We start from the raw sequence: 27,020 nt of genomic DNA, 5'->3' as shown, positions 1-27,020 counted from the left end.
TTTCAAGTATGTTATCATGTTTGCTCTTAATTGCTTTCAAGAGGGAAGGGGAAATTTTTCCCCCTCCTATTATAGGATTCTCAACTCATACACCCATGAACCTCTGTGACTTTTTCCCTGTCACTTTTTAATAGGTGCTTCATCATTGGAAGATCCCTCACACAGTTTTTCAAGAAGGGCATTCATACATATCCTAAATTCATATTTAGTCTTATTTAAATACTCTGAGGCCTCACTGCCACCATGATGGGCAGACTTGGCTACACATACTGAAATTGTTCCAATTTCTTGGATTAGAGATACATGGGATTTGCTCTGCACCTCCACATGATTCAGTGCCCCCTGAAAGTGCAGATCTGAGGTTATACCTAAACATAATTTGTCTTCCTCAAAAGAAAGGGGCAACTGGTTGCTAATTAGCAGAACTGAAATCCATATGGACAAAAATGATGTAAGTACTGTTTACAGCTGACACGTATGTCTTTACACAGACTCTGCAATCCACACATCTCCCAGCTTACATCAGACTTCTGTTCTTCCAGGTCTTTAGGTCTTTTCACAAAGAACAGACTCTTAGTTTGGCCAGGATGGACAGAGAAGATCTGAGGTGCAGACTTGGCTCTCATGGGCATTCCTGGCTACATGATTGAATTTTGCAAGCAGGGACCAAATGTCAGCAAGTAGGTTTATTCCAGAACTCCATCACTCCACTGTCGATTTTTCTGGAAGCATCTTCCAGTGCTGAGACTTTTTAGGTCAGTGAAAGAATGAGGCCTCCTGTGGGTCAGAAGATGGAGGTGGGGGAAGCGTCATCACCCATGACTTGTACTCAGCTGCCAGGTCTCCAGCTGGGCTAAGCATTGCGTGACAGACTTGAAATCCTGATCAAGTCCTTGATTTATGCTTTGGCATGCTATACCAGCAGTTCGCAGCAGGACTGGATGAATCATTGATCTGTTCCAGTACAATAATTTCTACACATGTTCATAACCTCAGAAGAATCTATATAATATTTGAACACACATCTAGTTAGCACAGCATCCAGCTGGATAATTTTCATCCTTTAAACACTGAATTTTATTTCAGTTGTGCAGTTACATTTGGAATATGTGCTTTTGTTTGCGTATTTAAAACAAAATTAATTTGGAAAAATAAAATAAAATGTCAGATAAGTTTGATGTGAAGTGCTAAACACAACAAATATAGCCAGAGAAGCAGTCAGCACTTGAGTGTTTTTTCTGAATTTCACTTCAACCAATCTCAATTAGGTCAGACACAGTCACAAAGAGAACTCAGATACAAAAGGAGATAACCACAAGTGCCTACACCTTGAGAGCTTGAACAGCTGCCTATGGTTATGCAGGCAGGAGCTCACTGACATCATCTTTTAAGACAAGGAGGTACAAAAAGCCTTGTAAAGAGCTAAAAGATTTCTTATTCTTCTGCATAGCAGAAAGGCCTCATTCCATGTCCTATATGACTGTTTCATGGGCTCAGGACTCACTGAGCATCTCCTTAATGAGTTTTGCAGACAGGTTGCTGAAGCTGTAACTCATAAAGCGCTTCATGGGTTCTCAACCTTGCACCTGCATTGCTATGGATTTGCTTTGAGCTGTTGACTTCCACAACATTAGAATCCGAAGCCTGCAGTCCTGCCTGGGCTCTCCAGATGCAAAAGTCAAAAGAAATAAAGTTTGTCCAATTGAAAGGTAAAGATTTATAAACAAGTTGCTATGTCTGGAGGCAGCTGCAGAAGAATTAAACAGTGAAGTGCACCATAATATAGTTCCACTGTCCACAAGGTGTTCCTTTTACTTGGCAGGCTCCTGTTTTAAGTTCTTCCCATGAGAATCAGCCATCTCTTTTAGACAAGCCCCATCATTAGGCTTTATTTTTCCTCAAATGAAATTCTAGTTCCAAATCAATCCCTGCAGATGAATTTCATATCCACCACCTTAGCATTATCTGAGCAACAGAACCACAGAATCATAGAATTGTTTGAGTTGTAAGGGAACTGTAAATGTCATCCAGTCAAACTCAATTTGGGCCATTTGAAGAAAAGAGTAGACAATTATCTGGTTCTAATAAACGTTTTATGGGATATAATTGCATCTTTTTTCTCTATTTATCTACTACAAAAGATATACACATTATATTATCATGTAAATGAACCAATGCATATTCTGTATTACTGAGTCCTTCTCAAACGAGGGCTCACAGCCGTGTTCACTATAATTATCTGCTCTAAGTTAGCATTCTTTGATAGCATCAAAGAATGGTTTGGATTGGAAGGGACCCCAAGAATCATCAAGCTCCAACACCTCTGCCGCAGGCAGGGCCACCAACCTCCACATTTAATACTAGACCAGTCTGCCTTGAACACCTCCAGGAATGGAGCATCCACAGCTTCTCTCTGGGCAGCCTGTTCCAGAATGAGTAACATAATCATTATACCAGAATTGAAACGGTCTAAAATGTTAAAAAATCTTGTAGGACTACAACATGTGATATTAAAAGTAAAGACGAACTGAAAATTAATTCTTAAAAACCCAGATGAATCTTATATAGGCAATGTCTCTTAAAATACCAACAATGCAGTCTATTAAACTTCCTTTTCTTTCAGCCCTCTTCATATTTATGCTGCAGTCATTCTCTGTGTGAAATAAAACAGTTGTCAAATGCTGTTTAGAAATGACATTTGACTGCACATTGTAAAATAACAGCACATGACAACTCTCAGATTAATGGAAAATCACCAACGTACAGATAAACTCCATCTTCTACCTGCTGAGATAAGACGCAATAGAAGATATCTGCACTGGATTTAGATCTGACACGAGACAAGAGCACCTTAAGCCCTGGAGAAGTATGCCATGCAGAGGAGCTCAGGCATCCTGTTCCTGTAATGAATGCCAAGTATGTCAGGTAATCTTTTCCAGCTAAGTGGAAAAGATAAGCATTATCAAGCAGATGGCTACCAAAGCAATCACTGTGCACATAGCTCACTGCACGGTGGTCACACACAAGAGGAATGTCTACATATCATGTTGAGGCTTACCATCAGTCTACCGTTAACTAGTATGACAAGGAGAATTTGTACAAGGAAAGAATTCTCTCACTGCATACAGCTCAAAGCACTTGACTTGACTCAATTTTATCTCTATGTTATCAAGTTAGATAAAATAATTCTGAGATGCTGAAGGAGGAGTTTTGCTTGTTTTCTGAATTGCGTGCTTTTGCAAGTAAAGTAAAACGTCAAAAAACACTTCACTGTAGGTGACCATCTCAGTTGTGAATGGGAAACCTCCAGCATTCCTCTAATGGGAAAGTCAGCATCACTTGGTCATAACTGAGATTTTAACTTCTCTGGTTTGTGGATAAGGTATTTGATTTTAAATACACCAGACACCAGAGATCGACTTTGGGATGATGTAATCAGTTGCTGATTTAAGCCTTTACATCCTTACAAAAAAGCTGCTTTTCAATGCATGCACGTGCATGCAAATGTGCTACCTTCAGTGCTCAGGGCCAGACGTTCAGCGTGTTTTTATTAAATCTTGCTAAGCAATTTAATTGTGAGTGTGCTATAAGAAAAGGGAAATGCACTGGATTTTGCACTATAGGATTTTAAAGTGAATTTTCATATTTTTAAATAAACATTAGCAGTCTATTAATTGAACGTATCTTAAATCAGGATGTGCTGGGAGGTGTATAGTATAGAAAAAACCCACAGACTGCTTTGGCATGTCACAGTATCTACATCTGTCCAACCCCAATGCTTCCCAAAGGCAACTGATACATATATAGACAGCAAAAACACTGTAAACAGTCACATACACAAATTGAGCATACAACATGTATGTAATGTAAACAAATGTGTCAGATACTCTCCAAGAAAAGTATGGATATTATACTGGCTAAGGAAGAAACTCAGCACTATATATCCATTGTTAAAACAAACTCAAGCATTTAGCAAAACACATTAAATACTTTTGATAACAGCCTAGAATCATAGAATCAAGGTTGGAAAACACTGCTAAGATCATCCAGTCCAACCAGAGAAAAGTTAATGTATTTAGGGTATGTTGTTAGTGTTTGTAGGTTGTATTCTTTCCAACTACTGATTGAACTCTGCTGACCAAACTACAACTGATGCTGCTTTGCCATCAAATCACAGCACTAAAGGGAAAACTCTTACACTCCTCCCACAATGTCATTTCAGCCACAAATAATGCTTCAGAAGTTCAGCTTTCAATATAAGTCTTACCATTTGCACCCATGGGAAAAGACGTCAGCAAGAAACTGACACTAACCTCTGAGTCTGTGACAGCAGAGTATTGGTTAAATTCAAATTCCACTGAGTCAGCTTTTGTAGGGGAAAAGACAGGAAAACCTTAAGCTACTTGGTATCTCCAGTGTACCAGTGATGAGGGTTCAGGATTGACAGCACTTCAAACAACTTTCTACAATAGCTGTTAAGGAAAGATCAGGGCTGCAATCTTTGTTTCCTTTGTTTATACAGGAGACATTGCACTCCTAGAATGAATGCATAAAAACATACACCAGTGACCCAGTAGATGACCACTAATATGCAATTTTATATTGCATTAAATCACAAAGATGTTCCAGTTACTCCTCAACACGACTAATCTTTGATGCTCCACTGACACATTATTTATTTTGCTATTGGTTTACAGCTAAACACAGTCCACAATTCTCTGATACCTTGGTGTCTTACACAAAACATTTCTAATTGATACTCTATAAGGTGTGATAGTTCGGTTCTAACACAGGAACAACTCTTGCAGGTAATGGAAATTTGATTTTAAAAAATCAGATACAAATATCCAGAATTCTATATTAGCTTGATGCTACCCAGTTAGCCTCCGCTTACAAATCCCTGTCCACTTGAGAAGCCCTCCTGAGCTGAAAATCAACATGTAACCACAATGAGAGAATAATAATTCCAGTTATATCCCAAGATATACAGAATAATTACACAGAAGTACAGAAGGTAGGAAGAGGAGAAATTCCTATTGTTCACTGCTTATTCTGTATTAAAAAAACTGATGACAGTTACAGAATCACAGAATCACAGAATGGCCAGGATTGGAAGGGACCTCAAGGATCATGAATCTCCAACCCCCCTGCCACATGCAGGGCTGCCAACCTCCACATTTAACACCTGACCAGGCTGCCCAGGGCCCCATCCAACCTGGCCTTGAACACCTCCAGGGATGGGGCATCCACAGCCTCTCTGGGCAGCCGTTGCAGCACCTCACCACTCTCTCTGTAAAGAACTTCCCCCTTCAGTTCTATCCTTCAAGTCTAACCTGGTCTTCCACAATGAATTATTGAATCTCTCCATACTTGAAAAAAACTGTCCTACCCTTTAGCTAGTCTTAGTATTAGAAAGTTGTTCCAATATAATAATTTCCAACCAATAATTTCAGTCTACCATTTCTTTTGCTTCTCACTGAAGAGAGAATGCATTATACTCTTCCCTGTTACAGAAGCATGGCATACATCAGAAGAATTTTAGACTTTAAGGTCTTTTCCAACCCAAGCCATCCTATGATTCAGTCATCCCCAAATGACATTTCCATTCTGATAGTAAATTCAGTCTTTAGGTTTTTCAACTGATTTTAAGACACTTTTTGTGAGTTTTTTTCTACAGTATACTTCAATGGCTTGGTTATGAGAGTGCCTAAGGACTTACTGAAGCTAAAACAGATGATATGCACTATTACTTCCGAACCAACAGAGCCTGATATCCTCACAGAATGAAGTCCAATGGCTTGACACAATTTATCCTTGACAAATACCTATGCTTATGGTTATTTGAGTCCTTGTTTCTTCTAAGTGTCTTCTCAGAGTGTACCTGAGTAACCATCCCAGAATTTATTACATGACCCTGGGTCAAACACGTGTTTAATGTTTTACTGAAAATAATTTAAATATGTTTTTTTTTCACCCAGAGGGTGGTGAAGCACTGGAACAGGCTGCCCAAGCAGGCTGTGGATGCCCCATGCCTGGTAGCATTCAAGGCCAGGCTGGATGTGGCTCTGGGCAACCTGGTCTGGTGGTTGGCGACCCTGCACATAGCAGGGGGTTGAAACAAGACGATCATTGTGGTCCTTTTCAACCCAGGCCATTCTATGATTCTTTGTTCTCATATGAACTTATAATTTTTTTTACAAAAAATCCCATAGTACCCTGGCATAGAAGAGAATGACTATTCCTAATGTATTCTTTTTTTTTTTTTTTTTTAAAAAGTAAATTGTAACCTAAAATACCTTCATTCTTACTCTTCATAGCAAAATACTACATAATTCAATGTTTCTTCAGCTTTTTTTCACTTCTATTTAGCTATGCACTGTAAGTGAAATTCAAGTTTCCTGAAAGTCAATTAAAAATTTGCCACTGAATTTTAGAACAACGGCTATAGGTTAGATGGAGGTTTAATAATAATGTGGTAGGTACTTTCATTAAGTAAGGGCACTGGCAGGTTCTGAGTTATAGTTTACTGTAACTTTAATGAGATCTGGTTAGCTTGGGGCAAGAATTATTTTGGCTAAAATGTACTACTAGACACCTTCTCTCAGCATGTTTCCTAGTCTATCTACCAACCGTATGAAAAAGAATAAAGAATGTCTCATTCTTCAGCATATTTGAGATGGCCCACAAAGGCTCAGTTTCACAGCAGAAGCTGCCTTTATGCAGCAGTTTCTTTTTCAGTGAAATTGAGCCTTTATGAACTGAAGCATGTCTGTGAAAATCATCTACGTCATCACTTACACTCCTCTAACCAAATAACGTATGAGCAGAAGGCAGAATGAAGAAGGATAAGGTAATTCAATGTTTATAAAGTATCAGACATTTGACAGGCTTAAAATTATCTCCAGGATACACTGTTTGATACCATTCTCCATCAGTGTGTTTTCCCTGATATTTTATCTTAGGGCCAAACGCCAAAAGAAAGACCACAAACACCCAACCACAAATAAGCTCTTATTTTCCTATTCCAGTCAGCAATTAGCTCACAGGAACAGAATTCCAAGTATTTCCAATGCCTGTGTTAAAAATATGCTTGTTTCTAAAATGAAATAGAAATGTCACATGTTAAAACCATATTTGGGACCATCCTCTAGAAAGAAATAGAATGGTAATCTACTGAAGTCTCACAGTAGTTCCACATGAAAGATCCCAATTGTGTACAGCCCTTACATAAACAGAAAGGCTTTTTATTTTATAAATACATTCCCATAGACGTAGATTTTAACGTTATGTAATTGCCTTCTGCTTTTCATGAAATGGAGATTTTCTGCCCTGACTGCTATCAAATCAGAAACACATGAAGAGGAGTTCCCAGTGTGAGAATTGTATTTCATGACCGTGGTACTGTCTGCAAGAACTGTAGCTTTCTGTCTTTTTCTTTTTCCTTCCTCCTCTCTCCAGTCCTTGTGCTGCTCACTTTGTTTGAAGAGTGCTGCAGAATCAGATAAGCACAGGTAACACTCATATGATGAGCTGAAATTGAGTCTATCCCCTTTGGTTATGATTTATCTCTTAGAGCAACTCTGTTTTCCTAAATGCATTTCATAAACAAATTAATCTGAACAGATACATAACTGCTGCTCAAAGGGATCTTTTCTTTCTCTCTTCAGTGTCAGGAAGATTTTGTTCTTCAAAATTTAATGAGCAACCACATATATATCCCTCAGCTCAGCAAAACCAGATAACTATTTTTAATAGAGCAGCAGAAACAGGAAGAACAGACAGGAAACAGTTGGGAAAATGAAATTAAGCCAAGGAGCTGGGAGAGTAATGAAAACAAGAGAAATCAGAATAGAAAAGTATTAAATGAGCTTTGCTTTCACCATATCACAAAAATACATTGCTAGAATCCTAACTGATGTGCAAAGTTCCCCAGGAAAACAGTGCATAAGGCAATTACACAAAGTCAAAGGAAAGCTTTACTCTCACTGTGCACACTGTTGTTCAGCTCTTTTCTCCCCTTCTCTTTTCAGATTGGTTACAAGGAAAAGAGAATATTAGGAAATTGAACTTCATGTTCTCACTCTCTCAGACAGACATAGAATAGAAAAATCAGCTTTTGCTGAAAAAGGAAATGAAGAATAAATCTACTGAATTAGTGTTCATTTGCTTCAAACTCCACCTTAGCCTGCAACTTAAACACTACTTCCTATGGTGGTTCTCTGGCAACAGTTCTGTAGTGTGCCACATTATTTAAGTTATGTACTGTAGTAGGAATGCAGCAATGACAGCACTGTGATTTAGGAACTGGACTGGAACTCCATGGCTCAACTGCATCGCTACCAAAAATTTTGTGCCTGACCTTCTGCATGCTCCTTAAATCTTCTGCTCCTTAAATCTACTGCTGCATCTGTGCAATGTTAAGTGCCTCAGATATAAGTGAGAAGTCAATTAGCTGCCAAACATCTACTATATAGAAAACACAAATACATGAAAAACTTCATAGGAAAACAAGTAAGGGGAGAGGAAATAAATAAGGCAGGGGCCCTGAGCAGCTGAGGGAGCTGTAGGTGTCCCTGTTCACTGCGGAGAAATTGGACTAGATCACCTTTGAGGGTCCCTTCCAACTCAAACAGTTCGGTGATTCTATGATTGTATGAAAACTATCCATAATGTTTGATAACGAGTCGTAAAGATAGACAAAGTATCTCCACCAGATTTGAAATCATGCAAAAATAGAATCCCATCTCTGCGCTCTGTGAGTGGATTGCCAGCACCAGGATTAAAGCAGATGGGTGCCATGTTCATACTGCACTGCCATTTGGGGACTTTGACACTTCCACACCAGGATCAAAGACAGAGACCAGATCTGCTTTGCTTTCTTATCACCCAAACTGCCATGCTAGCCTGGCTCTGAGCAGGTCCCCAACGTCCACAGCAGTTGATTCTCTACGCCTGAGACAGAAGAGCTATTTCCCCTCCTTTATTTTGCATTTAAGGATGTCAGGAACATGACAAACCACCAAAGCCTAGACACATCAATACAGCAGTGGGACAAAAGTCCTTTGTGATTGATGGAGAAAACATGAAAATGGGGAGGGGACATTCTTTTTCTTCCTTTGGGGATGTCTCTGGATAGAGACGCCTGAAACTGTAGACTTCAAAAGCCTCTCCCCTTACAGCCAGATCACCTTGCAGGTAAACACCTTCCTGGTTCACTGAGCTGCGGTTACGTCTCTGAAAAAGAATCCACAATGAAAAGTGATAATGGTGGAAAAATACTCCCTATTGTACCGTTCTAATTCTTGTGCTACTTGTCTGCAGCAATGTTTCCTCTATTGAGGAGTCCAGGCAACCAGATCCAGCCACACATAGGGCAATCTGTTAAACCAGCACAAGACTTGCTGTTGGAAAGAAGAGGTTGAAATAAGCTCCAGGAGTCTATCTGCCATATGTCTGAAAGTGGCCAAACATGGAAAAGGAAACATCGTCTCTCACAGTGTATTCAAAAGTTGGTGCTTTCTTTGAAAGAGTAAACAAACTGTTGATAATATTGGGTGTTTTATTTTAACTCCAATAGAAACTATTTCTGTAATGAATATTTGGTTACATTTTTAATTTTATATGTAATATATATAGGTAATATATACGTAATATGTAATATATATTTAATGTATGTAACTAAAATCACAATTTCAGTTCTTTTACAACAGACAAATGGGATTTATACCATGCGAAGTACACATGATACTTTTATCCAAATGTATTTCTTCCTTTCCATTTAATGGTTAAATCTTTTGCCCTATTTAATCCACACCAAGCAGCAAAGAACCTGAGCTTAATATAAAATTAGTTCTACCTGTTTAAAAGCATCAAAGCCCACACAAAGAGAATTCAATCATTTTAAGTGTATTTTCTTGACTTGGCAAAATATATATTGCTAGTGAACAGACCATAGAATCAAGGGTTAAAAGGAACATTAAAGCCTCTCCAGTTCCAACCCCCTGCCATGGGCTGGCTGCCCCCCAGCAGCTCGGGCTGCCAAGAGCACATCCAACCTGGCCTTGAACACAACCAGGGATGGGGCACCGCAGCTCTCTGGGCAAATATACTTAAGTACCTCAATATGAAAAGCTGCAACCACAAAACAGGCTGGGATAGACGTGTGTTAGACAGAACAGTGTTTTCCTTGCACACAACCACTGAGAAAGCCAATTATACAGCCCTTCAGCATGCTGAAGGAGCAGGAGATCAAATACCAATGCAAGACTTCAGCTCCCAGAGTTAAGGTTCCTCGTCATCTAACTCAGCTCATACATTCAAACTACAAAAGCTGTTTTGAAGATACGTATAATACAGCATTAAAATACTTGCCTACCTATTTCACTCCACTCTCAGCTTTTTAATTTGAAAAACAAAGTGAAAAATAGTATGAGGCAGGAGTGGAAAATCTCCTTTAACAAAGGTTCAAAGGAATAGAGGTGGTATCCATCTGCTTTAGAAAAGCATAAAAGACAATGATCACTTTTATTCGGGAGATATCATTTGAGCAGAATAAAGGCTTAGGTAATGCTGCAGGAGCATATCATGTTTCTGAATCAGATCAGGGGGAGAAAATAAGCAAAAAATGATCTGGTGCCTTGCAAATGAGGTACTTTGATAATCCAATATGGGCCATCCAGTTCTGACACTCAGTGCCAGAATGGGGATGTCACAGCTCAGTTCAAATTGTGCACTTTTTGTTTTCTCCATCTAAGAGTTTGCTCTCCTCTTAGAACTTACTATTTAAAAGAAGAGTTTGAGACTTGAGTTATTTACTGTAAACAGTTAGATCAAGTTACAGGTATCAGTGCTGATAGGGCCCTGGGCAACCCAATCTATTGCCTCATTTAATGGCTGGCATCCTTGCACAGGGGTAGGAATTAGATGACCTATGAGGTCCCTTTCAACCCAAGCCATTCTATGATTCTATAATAACATAGACTGGGCAGCCTGAGCTCATGGGGGGCAACCAGGCCATGGCAGGGGGTTAAAACTGTGTGGGTTTGAAGGTTCCTTCCATCCTAAGCCATTCTATGGCTCTACAAAATGATTCTGTAAGGTCTGGATGGATTCACAACACTGGCTTGGAGAGAGGAGTCTGCTGCTCCTGTGAGTGCAGCAAGCATGATGGTGGAAGTTCTGCAGACCTCTGGAGCTGGTTCCCTGTCAATTAAACCCAGGCCATACTGCATGGCATTACAAGTGTTAAGGAGAAAAAAAGAAAAGAAAATGAGAAATTCAGTAGAAGTCTCATAAAAGAGAAATGTGTTCCACGTAAACAAAAAAGGAAAAATGCTTTCTGATTATTTATTCCATTGTTATGCAAGAAGACAGACATCTCACCTTTCTACACGTACTTGCATTTGAACTAATAATGCAACTCTACACCACTGCTCTGCCAGAGAAATGCAAGAGTGAACCCACCAGCTTACCTCCTCGGGCTGCTCTGCCATGGTTCTTTACTCCTGCTTTCACTAAATAGTATTAATTGATATTTGTAGATTTTCTTAAAAGATTGGATGTTTCACTGACTCATCAGGTCATCCAAAATACCTCAGAAATGAAGTTCCATGGAAGTTATCAAAATAATTCTCTGAACCACGGAACTTGAGATGTTTACAGAAGGGCATTAAAAACATACGTATATAAGCACGCGAAAAAAATCTCATCTAATTTACCCAAATGAATTTTCTAATTTACCCTATTTTTTCTAATTAACCCTAACCCTAACAATTCAACAGCAGGGGAGTTTTAATGTACTCTTGTATTTCTGCATCAAATGTAAAAGACAAACCTTGTAAGAAAGGGGGAGTGGATTTGATATTGAATTCATACAATATCAACCTCAACCGTTAAGTTTGCTCATTCTACAATAAAAAACAGATGAATATTAAAAAAGCAGAAGTACTTCTCAAGTAGTTGCTTCTGTACAAAAGGGAGCTTAAACAATTAAATGATAGAGTCCAATTCAGCACTGGCACCACACATTTTTAAAATAAATAAAGACACTTTGAAATATCATGTCAAAAAATACTGAATAAATTACAGGATATGTGTTTCACTGGGAAAGAAGAGTAAATAGCTGTAATTTGGGAGGCTAGGATTTCATTAATGAGATGGAATAAAGGGCTCTGCAAACAAAAGGATCTTTCTTAAGGTTTCCAGTGAATTTAGACAAGTTTCAATATTCCATCTTAATGACAGTATAAGGCAGTGCATGTGCACCTCTTAAATGTGCTTTTCATTCTATTTTTCATTACCCGCTTCCCATCATTATATAATATAAATTACATTAAAAGATCAAGAGCTTTCTGTTGTGAGCTCTGCAAACTCTGAGTTTGAGAACACCGTGTTCTGCTTTCTGCATGCACAGCAGTAACTTCTGATGGCCTGAAATTACTGCTTCAGAAAATAACATCAGAATCTACCCCTAGAAGGCAGACCTTATGCTCAACTTATGATCAATCAATCATCAGAACCATCAGATTTCCCATAATAGCTAGCTACAGCCCGTACAGGGTGCTTTCCTTTCCAGTGTGCAGAGCAGATGTATTAACATGTCTAAGATGATGGGAGCATACAGTCACTGGATTAACTACTGTAGCAACCAGAGTTGCAGCCAGACAACATATATTCACCCAAATTGCCTGACTTTCTGTTTGTGTAGACTGCATTTAGGTGTTCACTTGTTGCATAGAGTTTGCAAGTTCTGTGTTAATGCAAATTTCTGTAAATATATAGAGGAGAACTGACACTGAGTCACCCACTTCCCTCAAAACCCACAGTTTTATCACATATTATAACATGGATCATAAAACTGTTTGAGAATGGTTTGAGTTGGAAAAGACCTTCAAGCCAAACAGGGGAGTCCAACTAATTCCCAAAGGAGCTCAATGTCATCTGAAAATTAACTCCAGAAGATATAGGAAGGCTCAATTCTTACACCTTTCAGTAAGTTTTTCAGGAAAAAAAAAAAAGGTAGAAGGAGAAAGAATCCTCTTTCAAACAGATTAACTGTATGTGTGCATTAAATACATGCATGAGAGGCTGCACTATACAAATTAGTGTGTACTACAATTAACTAAAAATCAATGAAGCATGATTTCGGCACTTCAGAGGAAATGAGCACAACAAAGAAGGACATTTTGGAGAAAATATGTTAGTATAAGCAGAAAAATACTGTAATAGAGGATTGAGAAGAAGAAAAAAATAAGACACTAAAATATGCTTCTTCTGCCTGTAAATATAACATTGTTGCTTGTAAACCTATCATCTGCACTTCAGCTGCTATTTTTCCCAGTTCTTTTTCTTCTATTTTTTGTCCAGTCTGCTGACATCATCTTTTTTTTTTTTTTCTTTTTTTGACTCTCCAATCTTCCTCCCTTCCCTTCACTCTTCGTTTCTGTATCGCTATGCTGAATTTGTTTTTCATTTTGGCTTCCTCACTTTTATCTGTTCCTGGTGTAATTGTTGCTGGTTTTAATTGTACTACTACAACTCTTTTAATCTGAGATTTAGCACCTTGCTTTCCCTGATGTCCTGCTGTAGATGCAACAATGCTTGAACAGTCCAACAGATACTTGGGGAAACTCCAGAGGTATGTATCAGGGCTGCATGGTGAAGCTTCAAGCAGTGTAGAACACCCAGAAAGGGACAGGCTAGGAGGATCAGGATCTGACTGTCCAAAAGACCATTACAGAAAACAATTTAAGATAAATGTTATGATGAGATACTGATAAACCTCATTTTATTAAAGGGATCTTCTCCTAATGAATGGAGAACTTGTCTACTCTTCCATGGACCACAGCTCATACATCTGATATAGCGATATTTCCAACCAGAGTGCATCAAGGGACAGAGGTACAAGCATGCTACAATAGGAGACATCTTGATTTTGCTCCCTTTTGGTAGATAATGACCTACTGGATTGTTTGTCTTCCAGAATCAACAAAAAAAAAGTGCAACCTAATCATTACTTAACTACAAGGCAACCCAAAGGATAACTTGGAAGTTTTGATGCATAGAATATATTTTAATTCCCTCACACAGATAGCAGCTCTTAACTTTGCAATTCAAGTAACATTTCATGTTATAGGTCAGTAAAGATCACTTCAGGTCAGGCTGGTATGGGTTGATGGTTGGACTAGGTGATCTTAGTGGTCTTTTTCAATGCTTATGATTCTATGGTTCTACATGCAGTCACTTTAAAACGACAAAAGTCCATGCCAGTGCTGAAAGGAGCACTTCTGCTTTCCCTGCTCATCTCAAGCACTTCCAACAACTGGCTTGCAGTGCTGCTGCTGATGAGCTAGCTATGTGCATCATGCTATGATCCATAGGAGGGAAATCATCCTGCTGCACAGAGCAAAAATACTGCCTTATTTCAGTTATCTGTGGAGCTGCAAGAGTGCTCGTGGCAGTACAGGAAAGGTAACCAGAATGATGGATAGTGACATTCATAAACATCTCAGTTCAGAGATTCTAATGACCTTGGATCAGGTAATTCATATGAACTAAAAAAATACCAATTACTTTGCTTTCATTCTCATTTTTGTCATTTGAGTGCCAAGAATCAGTCATTTTCTGATAGAACAGAGGCATACCTACGTATAGTCTCCTTTTAGAAAGCTTTAAGCTTCGAGTTACACCATTTAGATATTAGGATTTTATCTTTAATGATGGAAGGGATTATATATGATCTTGGTGATCAAGATTGCTATTGTTCTCAGCATCTCTTTGGACTTTTTAGTGGGGTGGGAAGGACAAGAAAACATCTTGGACACCAAGTTGTTCAGAGACAGAGCAAAGAAGGACTCCATTTATTTTCAGGTCAATAGTTGCTTGTGAGCAGTAAAAAGCATTGTACAGGCAATGGCAAAATACTCCTTAAACTAAGCAGATCTGAACTCAAGTAAAATCTTTCTGAGACTTTTCTGTAATTCTAACACTATTTATATGAAATCTGTTTGTGATTAGAAAAAGGCTGAAATAATTTTGAACCACTCAACACATGAAAAAGCACTGTGATGACTCTTCAAACTCCTTTCTATTTCACCTGTCAAAACAGACAGGGAGATTATCTAACCCAGGCAGGAGGCTGAGTAGACCCAGAGAGGCTTCCTCTGAGGACTGTCCAAAATCTTACCAGAAGTGATCGCGATGAATTCACACATTAGATAAAATGACCAACTCACAATCCCAGTCCAAACAAACTGGGCAACTCCAAGGGCAGCTGTACTGACTTTTCTGTTGTCTGTACTCATTGAGAAGGAGTTTTTCTCCTACTCTATTACCGTGATTACAAATTGTGGAAGAACTGTTTAATCTGATGTGTGTTAGAAAAGTTACATTTCTCACTTTCCTAATTTTCAGAGATGCTGCACACCATTATTTTTGCGTTGCTTGCTCACCATGGAAGAATTGGCAAATTCTTCTCTATTTGATATTTCCTTCTTTGGCATGATGAAGTTTCTCAGTATCTCATTACAATATTTATCTTAAACTATCTTCCAAACAACTTCTGTAATGATCTCTCCACACATTCTACAAGATTTACTGGTATCTACAGCACAGAGTTGTAATATTTTTTTCCTCCTGGATCTATCTTTCAGATTGCATTCTGAAAAGCACACAAAAGTTATCCTCTTCCAAAGGCTTTACTGGCTTTGACAGCTATCACATTAAATATTTCACAGCATGAGAGCTATTAATGTGAATTAAAACATGGAAGAGATTCAGGAAGACAAATTTTCCCTTGCTTTCCCTAAGCAAAATTAACCAAGTTATCCAAAATCTGCTCCTGCAGATCTGAAAGGACAGAACAACATTCAGCTTCACCAGGGAATCTTTCGCTGCTTCCTTCTTAGGATTTTCTTCCTCACTATTTTCGTGAATTAATCCCTGCTACAATACACTGCTGTAAGAGTAAATACCCTGTTCTGTCCTGTCCTTTCTGTCACACCAGAGACAGCAGACTGTTATTCTCTTCAACTTTTCAGCAGTCTTATAATACAGACATGAAAACATTTAGTCATCCCTTTTATTTTTTAATTAAACAACCTCAATCTATCCTTCTAAATAAATTGTTTTCAGTCAACTCAGATCACACTCTGTAGTTTCTCTCACTATTCCAAGTTCTTACTGGAGTGCGATAACCAGAAAGAACCAAAAAAAGCAGTGCCAACACCTTAAGTCTAAAGTTCAACAAAAAGACAAATTTATACACCTCCCACGTGCTAATCCTGTTCATACATCCTGTGACAGTGTTTCCTTTTATTATGGGAATGGGACACTGTTGACTTACACTCACTGGAAATCTGCAACAATTACAGTTGGAATTTTCATTCCCCACAGACAATTGCATACAAGCATATTACCTCCACCTTGCCAGAACTGACCAGCTTTTTATTTGTTCAGATCACATACCCATTTTGCATCCATCTCCATTCCAAGTCTGTTCTTCAAAGCAAATGCACTCCCACCCAACAGCTTTATGTACACAGCTACACACCTTGTACACAGAGGCTCCGGCTCTGGTTTCCTTGGGGAGTGTACACCATCAATCTCTGTAAGGATATTCTAACCCCAATACTGATTAAACTCAGAAAAAAGAATATGAACTGATTTGTGCTGATGTTCTTTAAATAAATCGATTTCAACGTATCGATCGTGTCGTTTTTGTTGGTGTTTATTTAAAACAAACAAACAAAAAACAAAAAAACATGATATTTTCTTCTGAGAATCAAATTAATGGACCCAAAACCACCCAGCCCTGTAATTTAATTCCTCTGCTATAACCAGAGAGACAAAGGAATTAAGTGTTCCTGATGATTGCTCAACAGGATATCCGTCACCCCTGGCACAGTGAGACTAATTTTAGAAGAGAAAGTGGCTTGGAACTCGTTCAACTGTCAATGTTGCATTGTCAGGTCAGGAAGGAATTCACCAAATATTTCTGGGCTCTGGTCAGTTCTCACTCAGCTTCCAGGTTTTCTGTTCAAACTGGTTCGTTATCAAGACATAAACAGGAGACAGCGAGCTTCCTCCATAATCACACAGCATTTATACCTTTGCCCAGCTTTTGTTTCATCAGCATTCATACAGACAGGTGTCCAACCTCAACTCTACTAGCTTTTCAACCAACTTCTAAACTTTTCAGAGGTTGCTGGCCTATAACGCTGGAAGCAGGACAATATACAACGAGAAGCCTGCTGATGCATGGGTGGTAGATGAAAGGAGGAATGCTTTTTAGAAACTCTCAAATTAATAGCTTTCCCCTATCCACAGACTGTTCTTGGTCAATATCTGAAAGTAATTTGTAAGTAAGGGAATTAAAAAAAACAAGCTGCAATTTCTAGAGTTTTGCAATTATCTGGGGATCATATGGCTTGAAGAATCACTGAAGGCTGCAAGCCATTGAAAATTCCAAGGCAAAGGGTTGTTGTCAAAGGTTACTTTAACAAGCAATTGTCCAACCAGAGATATAAAACAGCAATTGTGGGGAGCCTGGTATTTAAAAAAGAAACTTTGAGAAGGTAAATAATTTATTGCATGCATCTTGCAAACTGGGAGAAAAACAGTTATAAAAGCAGTGTATAATCTGAGTCACTACTAAGTGTTTTAAGAAAGGAATACAGCTGATAATGTGTGAAAAAAATAATGTGAATCAGTTGTAGCCCCATGCACATCAAACATTTGGTATTATTTAAGACTATAAAAATCTCCACTTCCTATTCTCCAGTATTTTCATCAGAAGAAAAAGTTGTCTTCCCTGCAGTAAGCTCAGTGAGAGCTTGTAATAAAGCAGTATTTCAGCAGTTTCCATACTACAGATGGGTCTCCAGGGTGTTAATTACAAAATGAGAAGAAACTCCCTAAGTAATCAGTGAAATCTCCAGAAGATTTAAAGCATTTAACTCAGCATTTCCATTTTTAGCCCAATCATGTTCATAGCCATGGGCTTTTAATGCCATAGGAGCACTCCATTCAACTCAGAAGTCTTGAGTCAGGAATATACTCAAGTTTTCATAAGAATACTGAAAATCAAGTCAGCTACTTAATCTTTAAAAACATAAACAGACATATGAGCAACATACCTGAAAAAGAACATGAACAGAGCAGATGTGATGCAGAACAAAAGGACCTACAAGAAGGAGAAAGAGTGTTATTGCATCAACCATCACGCTTCTCCTTTATGTTCTGGATCGCGAAGATTTTACAACTGCTCCTATAAAAGTTACACTTTATTTACATGCTTCAACAGCACAAATGAAAGCTTGTCTGAACGCTCCAAAAAGGATTCCCTTGCTTATAATGGACTTTGGGTCAGTCCTGTGAAAGTCAGAAGAAAAAAAACAGAAATACAGGATAGGGTGGTGGGATGGCAGACACAGCAAAGGAATTAAATAATAAATAGGAAAATAAATAAATAAAGGTAATAATAATTAAAACAACACTAGAATAAAAATGAATAAGAATAAATAAGAGAGCAGAATGGAAATTTAAACATTGCATTTTTCTCCATCTTTAACCCAGGGAGGAAAAAACAAAGACAAAGTCAAAATGGTGTTTTCTGCCAATTTAGATGAAGAGATGGCTGGATTACAGGCAAAGGAGTGGAGAGAGACCTCAGTGCCAGGAGTATGGAAGATGACAGAGGACAAAGCCTTACAGCAGCATTGTTGTTCTCCTTGACACAGCAACAGCTGCTGTGTCTCGACTGTAGAACTGCTTGTACATGCAGCATAGTCAACAACAACCATATCATGCTTTAAATCCATAACCAGCCTTAATCCATATTTTTGCCAGACAGAGCTTGAGAGTGAGCAAATACCGTTTTGTGCAAATATATTGGCCTACGTTCATACCAGCAGTTATGAGAAAAATAACTTGCAGACAACACACAAGAACTTTAGAAAATACTTGCACTTATTTACAAGGGTTCAAGAGGTTTTGAGCAAGAAAAAATATGGACAGTGTAAGTGGGAAAAAAAGGGGAATGTTGGCATTACATATTGGAAGGCTACAAACAGATGTAGAAGAGTAGATTAGGACGCTGCATGTAGATACAGATCAGAAAGCTTGAATAGGCAGAGTTGATAGTGAGCTACAGAGGACAAAAGTCCTACAATGAGACTATTTCTGTTCTCAATGCTCTCTGATATATGACTTCAAATTATGTCAGACAAGATATTGTAACACGGTGTGTTATTCCTTTTCCTTCCCCAGTACTATCACATTTCATAATTCTGCATCACAAAAGCCTACATCTGAAATCACTCTATATGAAAGCATTTGGGTGAAGTGAGGACAGTGAAATATTTCCAACTACAGGCACCCTTCTCATCTTTTTTTGTATCATCTGCACAATTCCTGAGGTTGCAGCGCCAGGTTGTCAGCCAGGCAACATCTAATATTCATAGCAATACTAGAATAAATTATTTGAAACATCAAGTTTATAAATATCTAGATAAAATGATAAAAAAGTCAACTTTGCCAACAAATATATTAAAACCATTGTAACTTTCTTATTTGACAGATGTTTTCAGTAAAGGAGGAAGTGTAATTCATCTGTACCTGAATGCACCTACGTGGCAGTTGCATATGTTCATTAAGAAATTGGGCACAGAGCTGCTCAAACACAATACAGAAGAAAACTCAAAGTTAGCAGTTCATTATTCAGCTACAAAGGAATTTTAACTGAGGTCAGCTGAAAGGTTTTGCATCCCTTTTCATTAATGATCCTAACGACAGAATAGAGATTATGTTACAAATTAACAAAATCCTTTAGGTCTTCACATAATGTGATTGAATTGTCCAAAGTCAACAAGATTAAATTCAATTAAAATAAATACAAAGCACTTGGCAGGAAAAATCACATATAGACACATCTACTCAAAAAATATAGAAAAGTAGAAACAACTACATAGACAATACAAGAGTATAACAAACTCCATAGATGCTGCAGAAAACCCTATGAAATAGAATTATGGACTCGTTTAGAATCAGAGGAGGTAAGATGTAGCAATATATTTCACTAATAACCTGGTGTTATTAAAATCTCGCAGTTTAATTTTGGGCACTGTTGTTAAAGGAAAGTGTAGGCAAAACAAGACAGCGTACACAGTGTAGAAGGAGACAGTGAAAATAACAGGCATGCAAGGCATGAATGTTGGAAAAATCAACAGCTGTTTGCTGAAACTAAACACAGAGGTAACTGATGACAAATAGAACTATTTTCAAATATACACAAAGTCAAAATCACATACTGATAAATATATCATTGGCCATTGCTATAGAAGGAGAAGTGAAATAAACTACAGCGAGGACAACGTAGGTTGGATGTTAGGAAGAGCCTCCTTCACTGGGCAGTGGTTCACTGCAACAAGTCACCCGCAAGCTTGTGGAACCTCCCTTATCAGAGAGGTTTAGAAGCAGTAGAAGCAAACATCTCTTAGCAATGCTCTGGGAGTATCTGACACCATTGCTAAAGAGCTGCTTCCGGCCCAGTCTCTACACAACACTCAACGACAGTAAAATGTACAGCTAGACCATGTAGATTCTTCTACATAAAAAGAATGGTTCTACATGTAAAGTCCAGCCCTTGTCTGCTTATTGCATCTCCAACATACAGAAAGTCAATGGTCACTGTATTCCAAAATTAAGCTGCTTTCAAAATAAGCCTTCTGTTTTTCCAAATAAACTTTTCCATGTTCTATAAAATTTCTAGGCTGCATCCTCAGTATCTACAACATTCAATGGCTGTTTTAAATATGAAGAATAACTACTCTAAAAGTGAGAAAAAACGCTGAGGCCTACAGAAATATAATTCTAAGTACTGAGTGAATTGAGCCTCAAAATAGTAGCTAGCAAGCAGGAAGTCTAGTTTGGGATTTTCTTGCAAATCCGTCACTTTTTGATTCATGATACAAGGTCAACAAATTGTGCTTAGGAACACACAGACCTTGAAACGTTCCAGCTGCAGAAACAGCTACAAGGAGCAGACAACCTAAATGTTTCTAATGAGAGTCATCCGCCCTGAATATTTTAACAAGTTTGGAGAAACGCACAGAAGGTACAAGAAAAATTCCCTATGCCAGGTTAGCAGATTTGTCACGTAAGGTGAGTGCTGTAATTTCATGCTGTAGTTCATTCTATTGCACTTTGCTGTATTGTACCGATCACTGCACTATACTAAACCTTAACAAAAAAGGAAAGCTCCTGACAAAATGTCACAGGCATTTCAGGCTTATTCAGACTGGAGTAGAGAAGGCTGAGGAGAGACCTTACTGTGGCTTTCCAATACTTAAAGGAAGGAATTAACTTATCGCATGGATACATAGTGATAGGACAAGGGGAATTAGTTTAAAGCCAAAAGAGGAAAGATTTAGATTGGATATAAACAAGTTCTTTATTCAGACAGCTGAGAGGCCCTGGCACTGCTGCCCAGAGAGCCGTGGTGCCCCATCCCTGGAGGTGCTCAAGGCCAGGTTGGATGGGTCCTGGGCAGCCTGAGCTGATGTGGGCAACCAGACCATGGCAGGGGGTTGAAACTGGATGGGCTTAAAGGTCCCTTCCAACCCAAACCATTCTATGATTCTATTCTTTGATTTTTTTTCTCATTTTCATGGGTGACAAAGCCTTTTTTTTCTTTTTTTTCCTTCCAGGAAAGCACAGTCCTCACATAAGCAGCATCATGAAGCAATGTTAAACAGTTTCCAGCTGTCCCTGATGCACAAAGTAGGAGCAGGTCAGGGACTGCTGATTTACCTGGAAGTTTTGGGGTCAGCAGGTGATAGCAGTAAGGTTGCTCTGACTGCTGGGGTATGAACTGACTTGGAAGCATTAGCTGAGCATTTCTGGGGCTGCAATATGCTGTTTCTCAACATCTGAACATACCCCCCTGTAGATGACACTCATTTTCTTATAACCACAGTGATGTTTATAGTCAGATTTTCTGGGCTAAAAAAGTCTCTAATCGGAGGCTGCTGATTGTCCCACACAGTCAGAAGAACAGTGGAACCTAAGTCTGCTTTAAAGTATCCCAAATGTTGTGATTAAAAAGGAAAAGCACTGAAGATATATGTAATCTATATAAAGGGGACACACTAGGGATACCAGCTGCCTGTGGTATTTAGAGTGTCAACACTGGATAGCGTTAAATCCATTTCACAGAGGCTTCGAGGGTGTCTGGACCACTAGCACATCAACACCTGACTTCAAGGCTATTCCTGAGATGTGAAAACCATCACCTTCTTGATGAAGCACTTAGCAATCCATGTGAGAGCTAAAGCTATGGACAAAAAAAGGTTACTGCTTGCAGTTCTTGAAGGCTGCACACTGGAGAAAGAAAGAACACTTGGCTGCAGTCTGTGTGAGGACAAATTAATTGGTAAATACCATGGGAAACTTAAAACTCAGATGATATTTGACTTGAAAGTCAATAAAGCCAAGTCTCTCCAGTAATTGTTACTTGAGTCAACCTCTTCCAAAATTTACAAAGAAAATGTGGTCTCAGACTTTTACCCTTTAAATACATGATCCAGAAGAAAAAGTCATTTCACATATTGCTTTAATTCTGAATAAAGCCACCCTGCTATCTACCCACAGAAAAGCCTCTTGCGTTCTCTGCTGATAGAGCTTACAAGCACTTTTTCAACCTCTGTGTACCTAGATGAGTAGTGGTAGGAAGATAGTGCTTTATATTTGTGATTAGTTGATCCATTCTCCAGATTTGCCTCTAATTCAGACACAAGGAACAATTCTTGGTTCCCAAATGCCATTCTGCTTCTTTCCCATGTGTATCTTTTGCCTCCTCTCCCTCCTCCCCCCCCAAAAAAAAGTCAACTACCTAGATTTAGACATAAATCCAAAAGCTGCACAACAGCACTGTAACTATAATGTGGTGTAAACTGAGAAAATTGCCAGCTATTGGTTGTAGTTCCAAAACTTTATTTCAGGATGTTATTGCTCCAATAAAAATGCTTTCTGTGACTCTTACTGGTAAGAATCTATCTTAATGAAGTTCACTTTTAATAAAAATGATTATAAAAAACCCAAATATTTTCAAACAATGGAAAATATGTGGGTTAACGTAACAGCCTTATACCCCAATGGCCTTATACCTAAGATCATGGAAAAAGGGTGAGCAGACTATCTCTATTCTACCTGCACGTAATATGCATGTAAACAGCAATCTTCTCAATTAACTGTTTTCATAAAATTAATATTGTGGGTTTGTTGTTTTTGTTTTTGTTTTTTCCCCAATAATAAAATACCTAGGTAAAAAACATAAAATTTTCTATAATTTTATGGTAATTACAGGGGATGGAAATCACAGAAACTCTCTGGGTAATCAGACAAAGATACCACAAGTCATATGAAAAGAGCTGATGTGAAAATAGCTGTCAAGTTTCATTATCCTCAGCCATCTGCAATCTGATCTGATGACTAGTTCTACTAACAGGAGTCACTGCTTTCTATTACTATTTCATGCCCCAGGCGAGAAATCATTGTAGTTCATGATCATGTCGCAGAATGAGTCACCGTTAGCTTACAACAGTTATTATGGGTGACAGCTACATCCTTTCATGCATAGGACTTTGGCCCTAAAACCATGAGCTGCTAATGATATCAGCCATATCTCTGCTGTTCACTGCTATAAACTGCACTTCCACCCAGACACGGTAGAGGAAGGCTGCAGCAGACACTTGCTACTTGATTGTATCAGTAGTGGATTTGGCAAGTGATTTTCCCGAGTACTGCACCAGCTTTCATATGTTCTCTGTCTCTCCATCACAGTTGTAGATTTGCTGTTCTCCTTGAGTGCAAATCATAGAAGCTGTCAGGCTTTTACACCATCCCATGTCTACTTTCCTTACCTCTCGAATCACAGAATCATAGAAAGGCCTGGATTGAAAAGGACCACAATGATCATCTGGTTTCAATCCCTCTGCTATGTACAGGGCTGCCAACCACCAGACCAAGCTACCCAGAGCCACATCCAGCCTGGCCTTGAATGCCACCAGGCATGGGGCATCCACAGCCTCCTTGGGTATCTTGAGCTTCTTGTCTTCTGGGACTAGCACAGCAGATTTTCCTGAGAAAAATGTTAGTGTTTCTAACAAGGCAGCAACAAAGAGCACTTTGATGTACAGCACAGACAGCTCACAATAGAATCAAGCACATCTGTGTCTGAAAGCTTTTGGCTTACTCAAGAGCTGCAGCACCACCACAACAGCCTGGATGAACAAAGACTGCTCCTCAATGCAATAGCTTGACCCTTGAAATCTGCCAAATTGCAGACCAGCGAGATGCCAACTTCTTCTCCTGTTGGTAAGATTAACTAACCATCATCTGAGTGTGTGATTACAATGGTGTTCTGTGGTTTTAGTATTCATAAAAATGGTATTACTGTGTCCCTAAAAACAATGCACTAAAAATACTAAAACATGCATCTGTGCACACCTCAGCACAAGTTTCTGAAATCCACTGATTTTTAAACTTCACTGTGCTGAACAGAATGCATCTTCTATGTCTGTCAAACAGCTCAATAACACTGTAGAAAATAAAGAGAAGGATGAAGGGAAGGATAAAGGAAAAATGAACTCCAAAATCCTGCAGAAGGCCTGGCTGTATTGCAAACTTTGAGAATCCTGCCTCACAATCCCTCGTGCCTTTCCCAATAGAGCCTTCTACATCACATCTTTAAGAACGAACCAGCTCACTTAGATAGGATGAGGTGGTTCCAACAACCAACATCTGTATTTAGTCACAACCTCCTTGATTTGCAACACAACGCGGAGACTGGAGACACCAGCAAGGAACACAAGGCACTGTGAGCTCCTGAAGAACAAACAGCTTTGGAACAATTGATGCTGTCAGTTCAGGATTAAACAAGTTGCATGATTCTCACAGAACAACTTCATTATGAGAGTTTCAAAAGTATAAAGATGTTTTAGGTTGAAAATATTGTTTGTTTTTGTATAAAAGCATGACAATTTATGGAGAATGGAGGTCATCTTTCATGAAGCTCAAATTTCCACTGATTCCAGAAGATGTATGCCCAGTGATCTGCACCTTGGACCCTAAAATTGAGCCGCCTCTGCATGGACATTTCAAGTTGTGCAATGTTTTTACCTTCTGTCAGTGGTAAATCCTGTTAAATTGTAACATTTATAACAACTCTACAGAAATCCAGTGTCCTTCTTACAGAGAGGCTGGCAGCCCATGGCTTGGACAGGTACATTCTGCTGAGAAAAAACTGTCTGGAGAGCTGGGACCAAAGGGTGGTGGTGAATGGAGTTACGTCCTGCTGGCCACCAGTCATGAGTGGTTTTCCCTAGGGGTCAGTACTGGGGCTTCTCTTCAATATCTTTAGTGATGACTTGGATGAGGGCATCAAGTGCACCTTCAGTAAGTTTGAAGATGACACCAAGTTGGGAGGAAGTGTCAGAACAGGATGTATAGCTGGACTGCGGTGAATGGGATGAGGTTCAACAAGATCAAGTGCCAGGACCTGCACTTCAGCCTCAACAACCCCAGGCAATGCTACAGGCTTGTGGCTGAGTGGCTGTAAGACTGCAGGGGAGAAACAGAGGTGGGGTGCTGGTTGACAGTTGGCTGATCATGAGCCAGTGTGTCCAGGTGACCAAGAAGGCCAGTGGCATCCTGGCTTGTATCAGAAACAGTGCAGCCAGCAGGAGCAGAGAGGTGATCAGCCCTCTGTACTCAGCTCTGGTGAGGCCGAACCTTGAGTACTGTGATCAGCTTTGGGCCCCGCACTACAAGAAAGACACTGAGGCTCTGGAAGGTGTCCAGAGGAGAGTAAAACTGTGAGAGGTCTGGAGCACAAGTCTTGCAGGGAATGGCTGAGGGAACCGGGATTGTCCAGTCTGAGGAAGAGGAGGCTCAGGGGGACCTTATCACCCTCTACAGCTCCCTGAAAGGAGGTTGTGGTGAGGTGGGTGCTGGCCTCTTCTCCCACGTAACAGTGATAGGATGAGAAGGAATGGCCTGAAGTTGCACCAGGAGAGGTTCAGGTTGGACGTTAGGAAAGATTTCTTCTCCAAAAGATTGGTCAGGTGCTGGAATGGGCTGCACAGGGAGGTGGTGGAGTCACTGTCCATGGAGGTGTTCAAGAAATGTTTAGATGTTGCGCTAAGGGACAAGGCTTACTGGGGAAATATTGGTGGTATGTGGACAGTTGGACTGGGTGGTCTTGGAGGTTTTTTTGAACCTTGGTGATTCCACGATTCTCTGTATTTGAAATCCACTGCATTTGGGGAAAATGTCATGAGCTTTCCAAGTACTGGTGAGATCTTTTGTCGTAATCTGTCATCCACATAATTAGTTTTCTACTCTAAATGAGATAACTTCTGAAGCAATACAACATTTCTACCACTTCAAAACTGACAGGCTTTACGAAAACACATGAAACAATTTGTCGGATCTGTATTGGGCATTTTGCCAGTTCTGCTACACCTACTCCACTAACACCACATGAGCGTTTCTGCCAGCAAGCCTTAAGCAATCTCTGAACAGATAAAATCAAAGGGAAGAGTAATAATTGTTATTAAACAAGAGATCGTGTAGATGCGAGATAAAGCACTGATGAATGATCACAGCTGAATGATACAATTGCAAAATGCAGATCATCACTGAGCCAAGCTGGGGAGCACCTGCTGGAGTCAGAACAGCATGGTAGAAAATTAAACCCTAAGGCTTTCTACTTCATAAATTCCTTATATGCACATGTAGTTGGGCACTCCTGCAACACTTCATTTCTCTTCTCACAAAGCACTTGTCATGCCTCTCTCCATTTTAAATAATGTCTTAACCATTGCAAACAAAGTGGCAGCACGCTGTAACGGAGCAACGAAATAGCCTTTCTTAATTCTCTTTTCAGAAAGCCACTGCCGTGTGAGAACGCATGTGAGAGAATAAAGTCCAAAAATGTAACAGTATATTCTGAAGTTTCTCTT

At 39.3% G+C, this 27,020-nt stretch overlaps 1 protein-coding gene across 2 annotated transcripts in view; it reads right to left on the bottom strand.

The window, feature by feature from the left end:
- The window catches only part of TMEM135 (transmembrane protein 135), a 164,991-nt gene that overhangs the window by 40,121 nt on the left and 97,850 nt on the right, over nt 1-27,020 (bottom strand). For both annotated transcript variants that reach the window (XM_052670054.1, XM_052670064.1), the window contains one exon: nt 18,135-18,181. In XM_052670054.1, the coding sequence (XP_052526014.1) occupies nt 18,135-18,181 (47 nt within the window). The remainder of the gene's footprint in view (nt 1-18,134; nt 18,182-27,020) is intronic.

The sequence above is a fragment of the Tympanuchus pallidicinctus genome, unplaced genomic scaffold, assembly GCF_026119805.1.
Source record: "Tympanuchus pallidicinctus isolate F22 unplaced genomic scaffold, pur_lepc_1.0 scaffold11, whole genome shotgun sequence".
Taxonomy (NCBI): Eukaryota; Metazoa; Chordata; class Aves; order Galliformes; family Phasianidae; genus Tympanuchus; species Tympanuchus pallidicinctus.
Note: the sequence above shows the minus strand (reverse complement) of the source record. Positions and strands in the feature narration are given on the sequence as shown.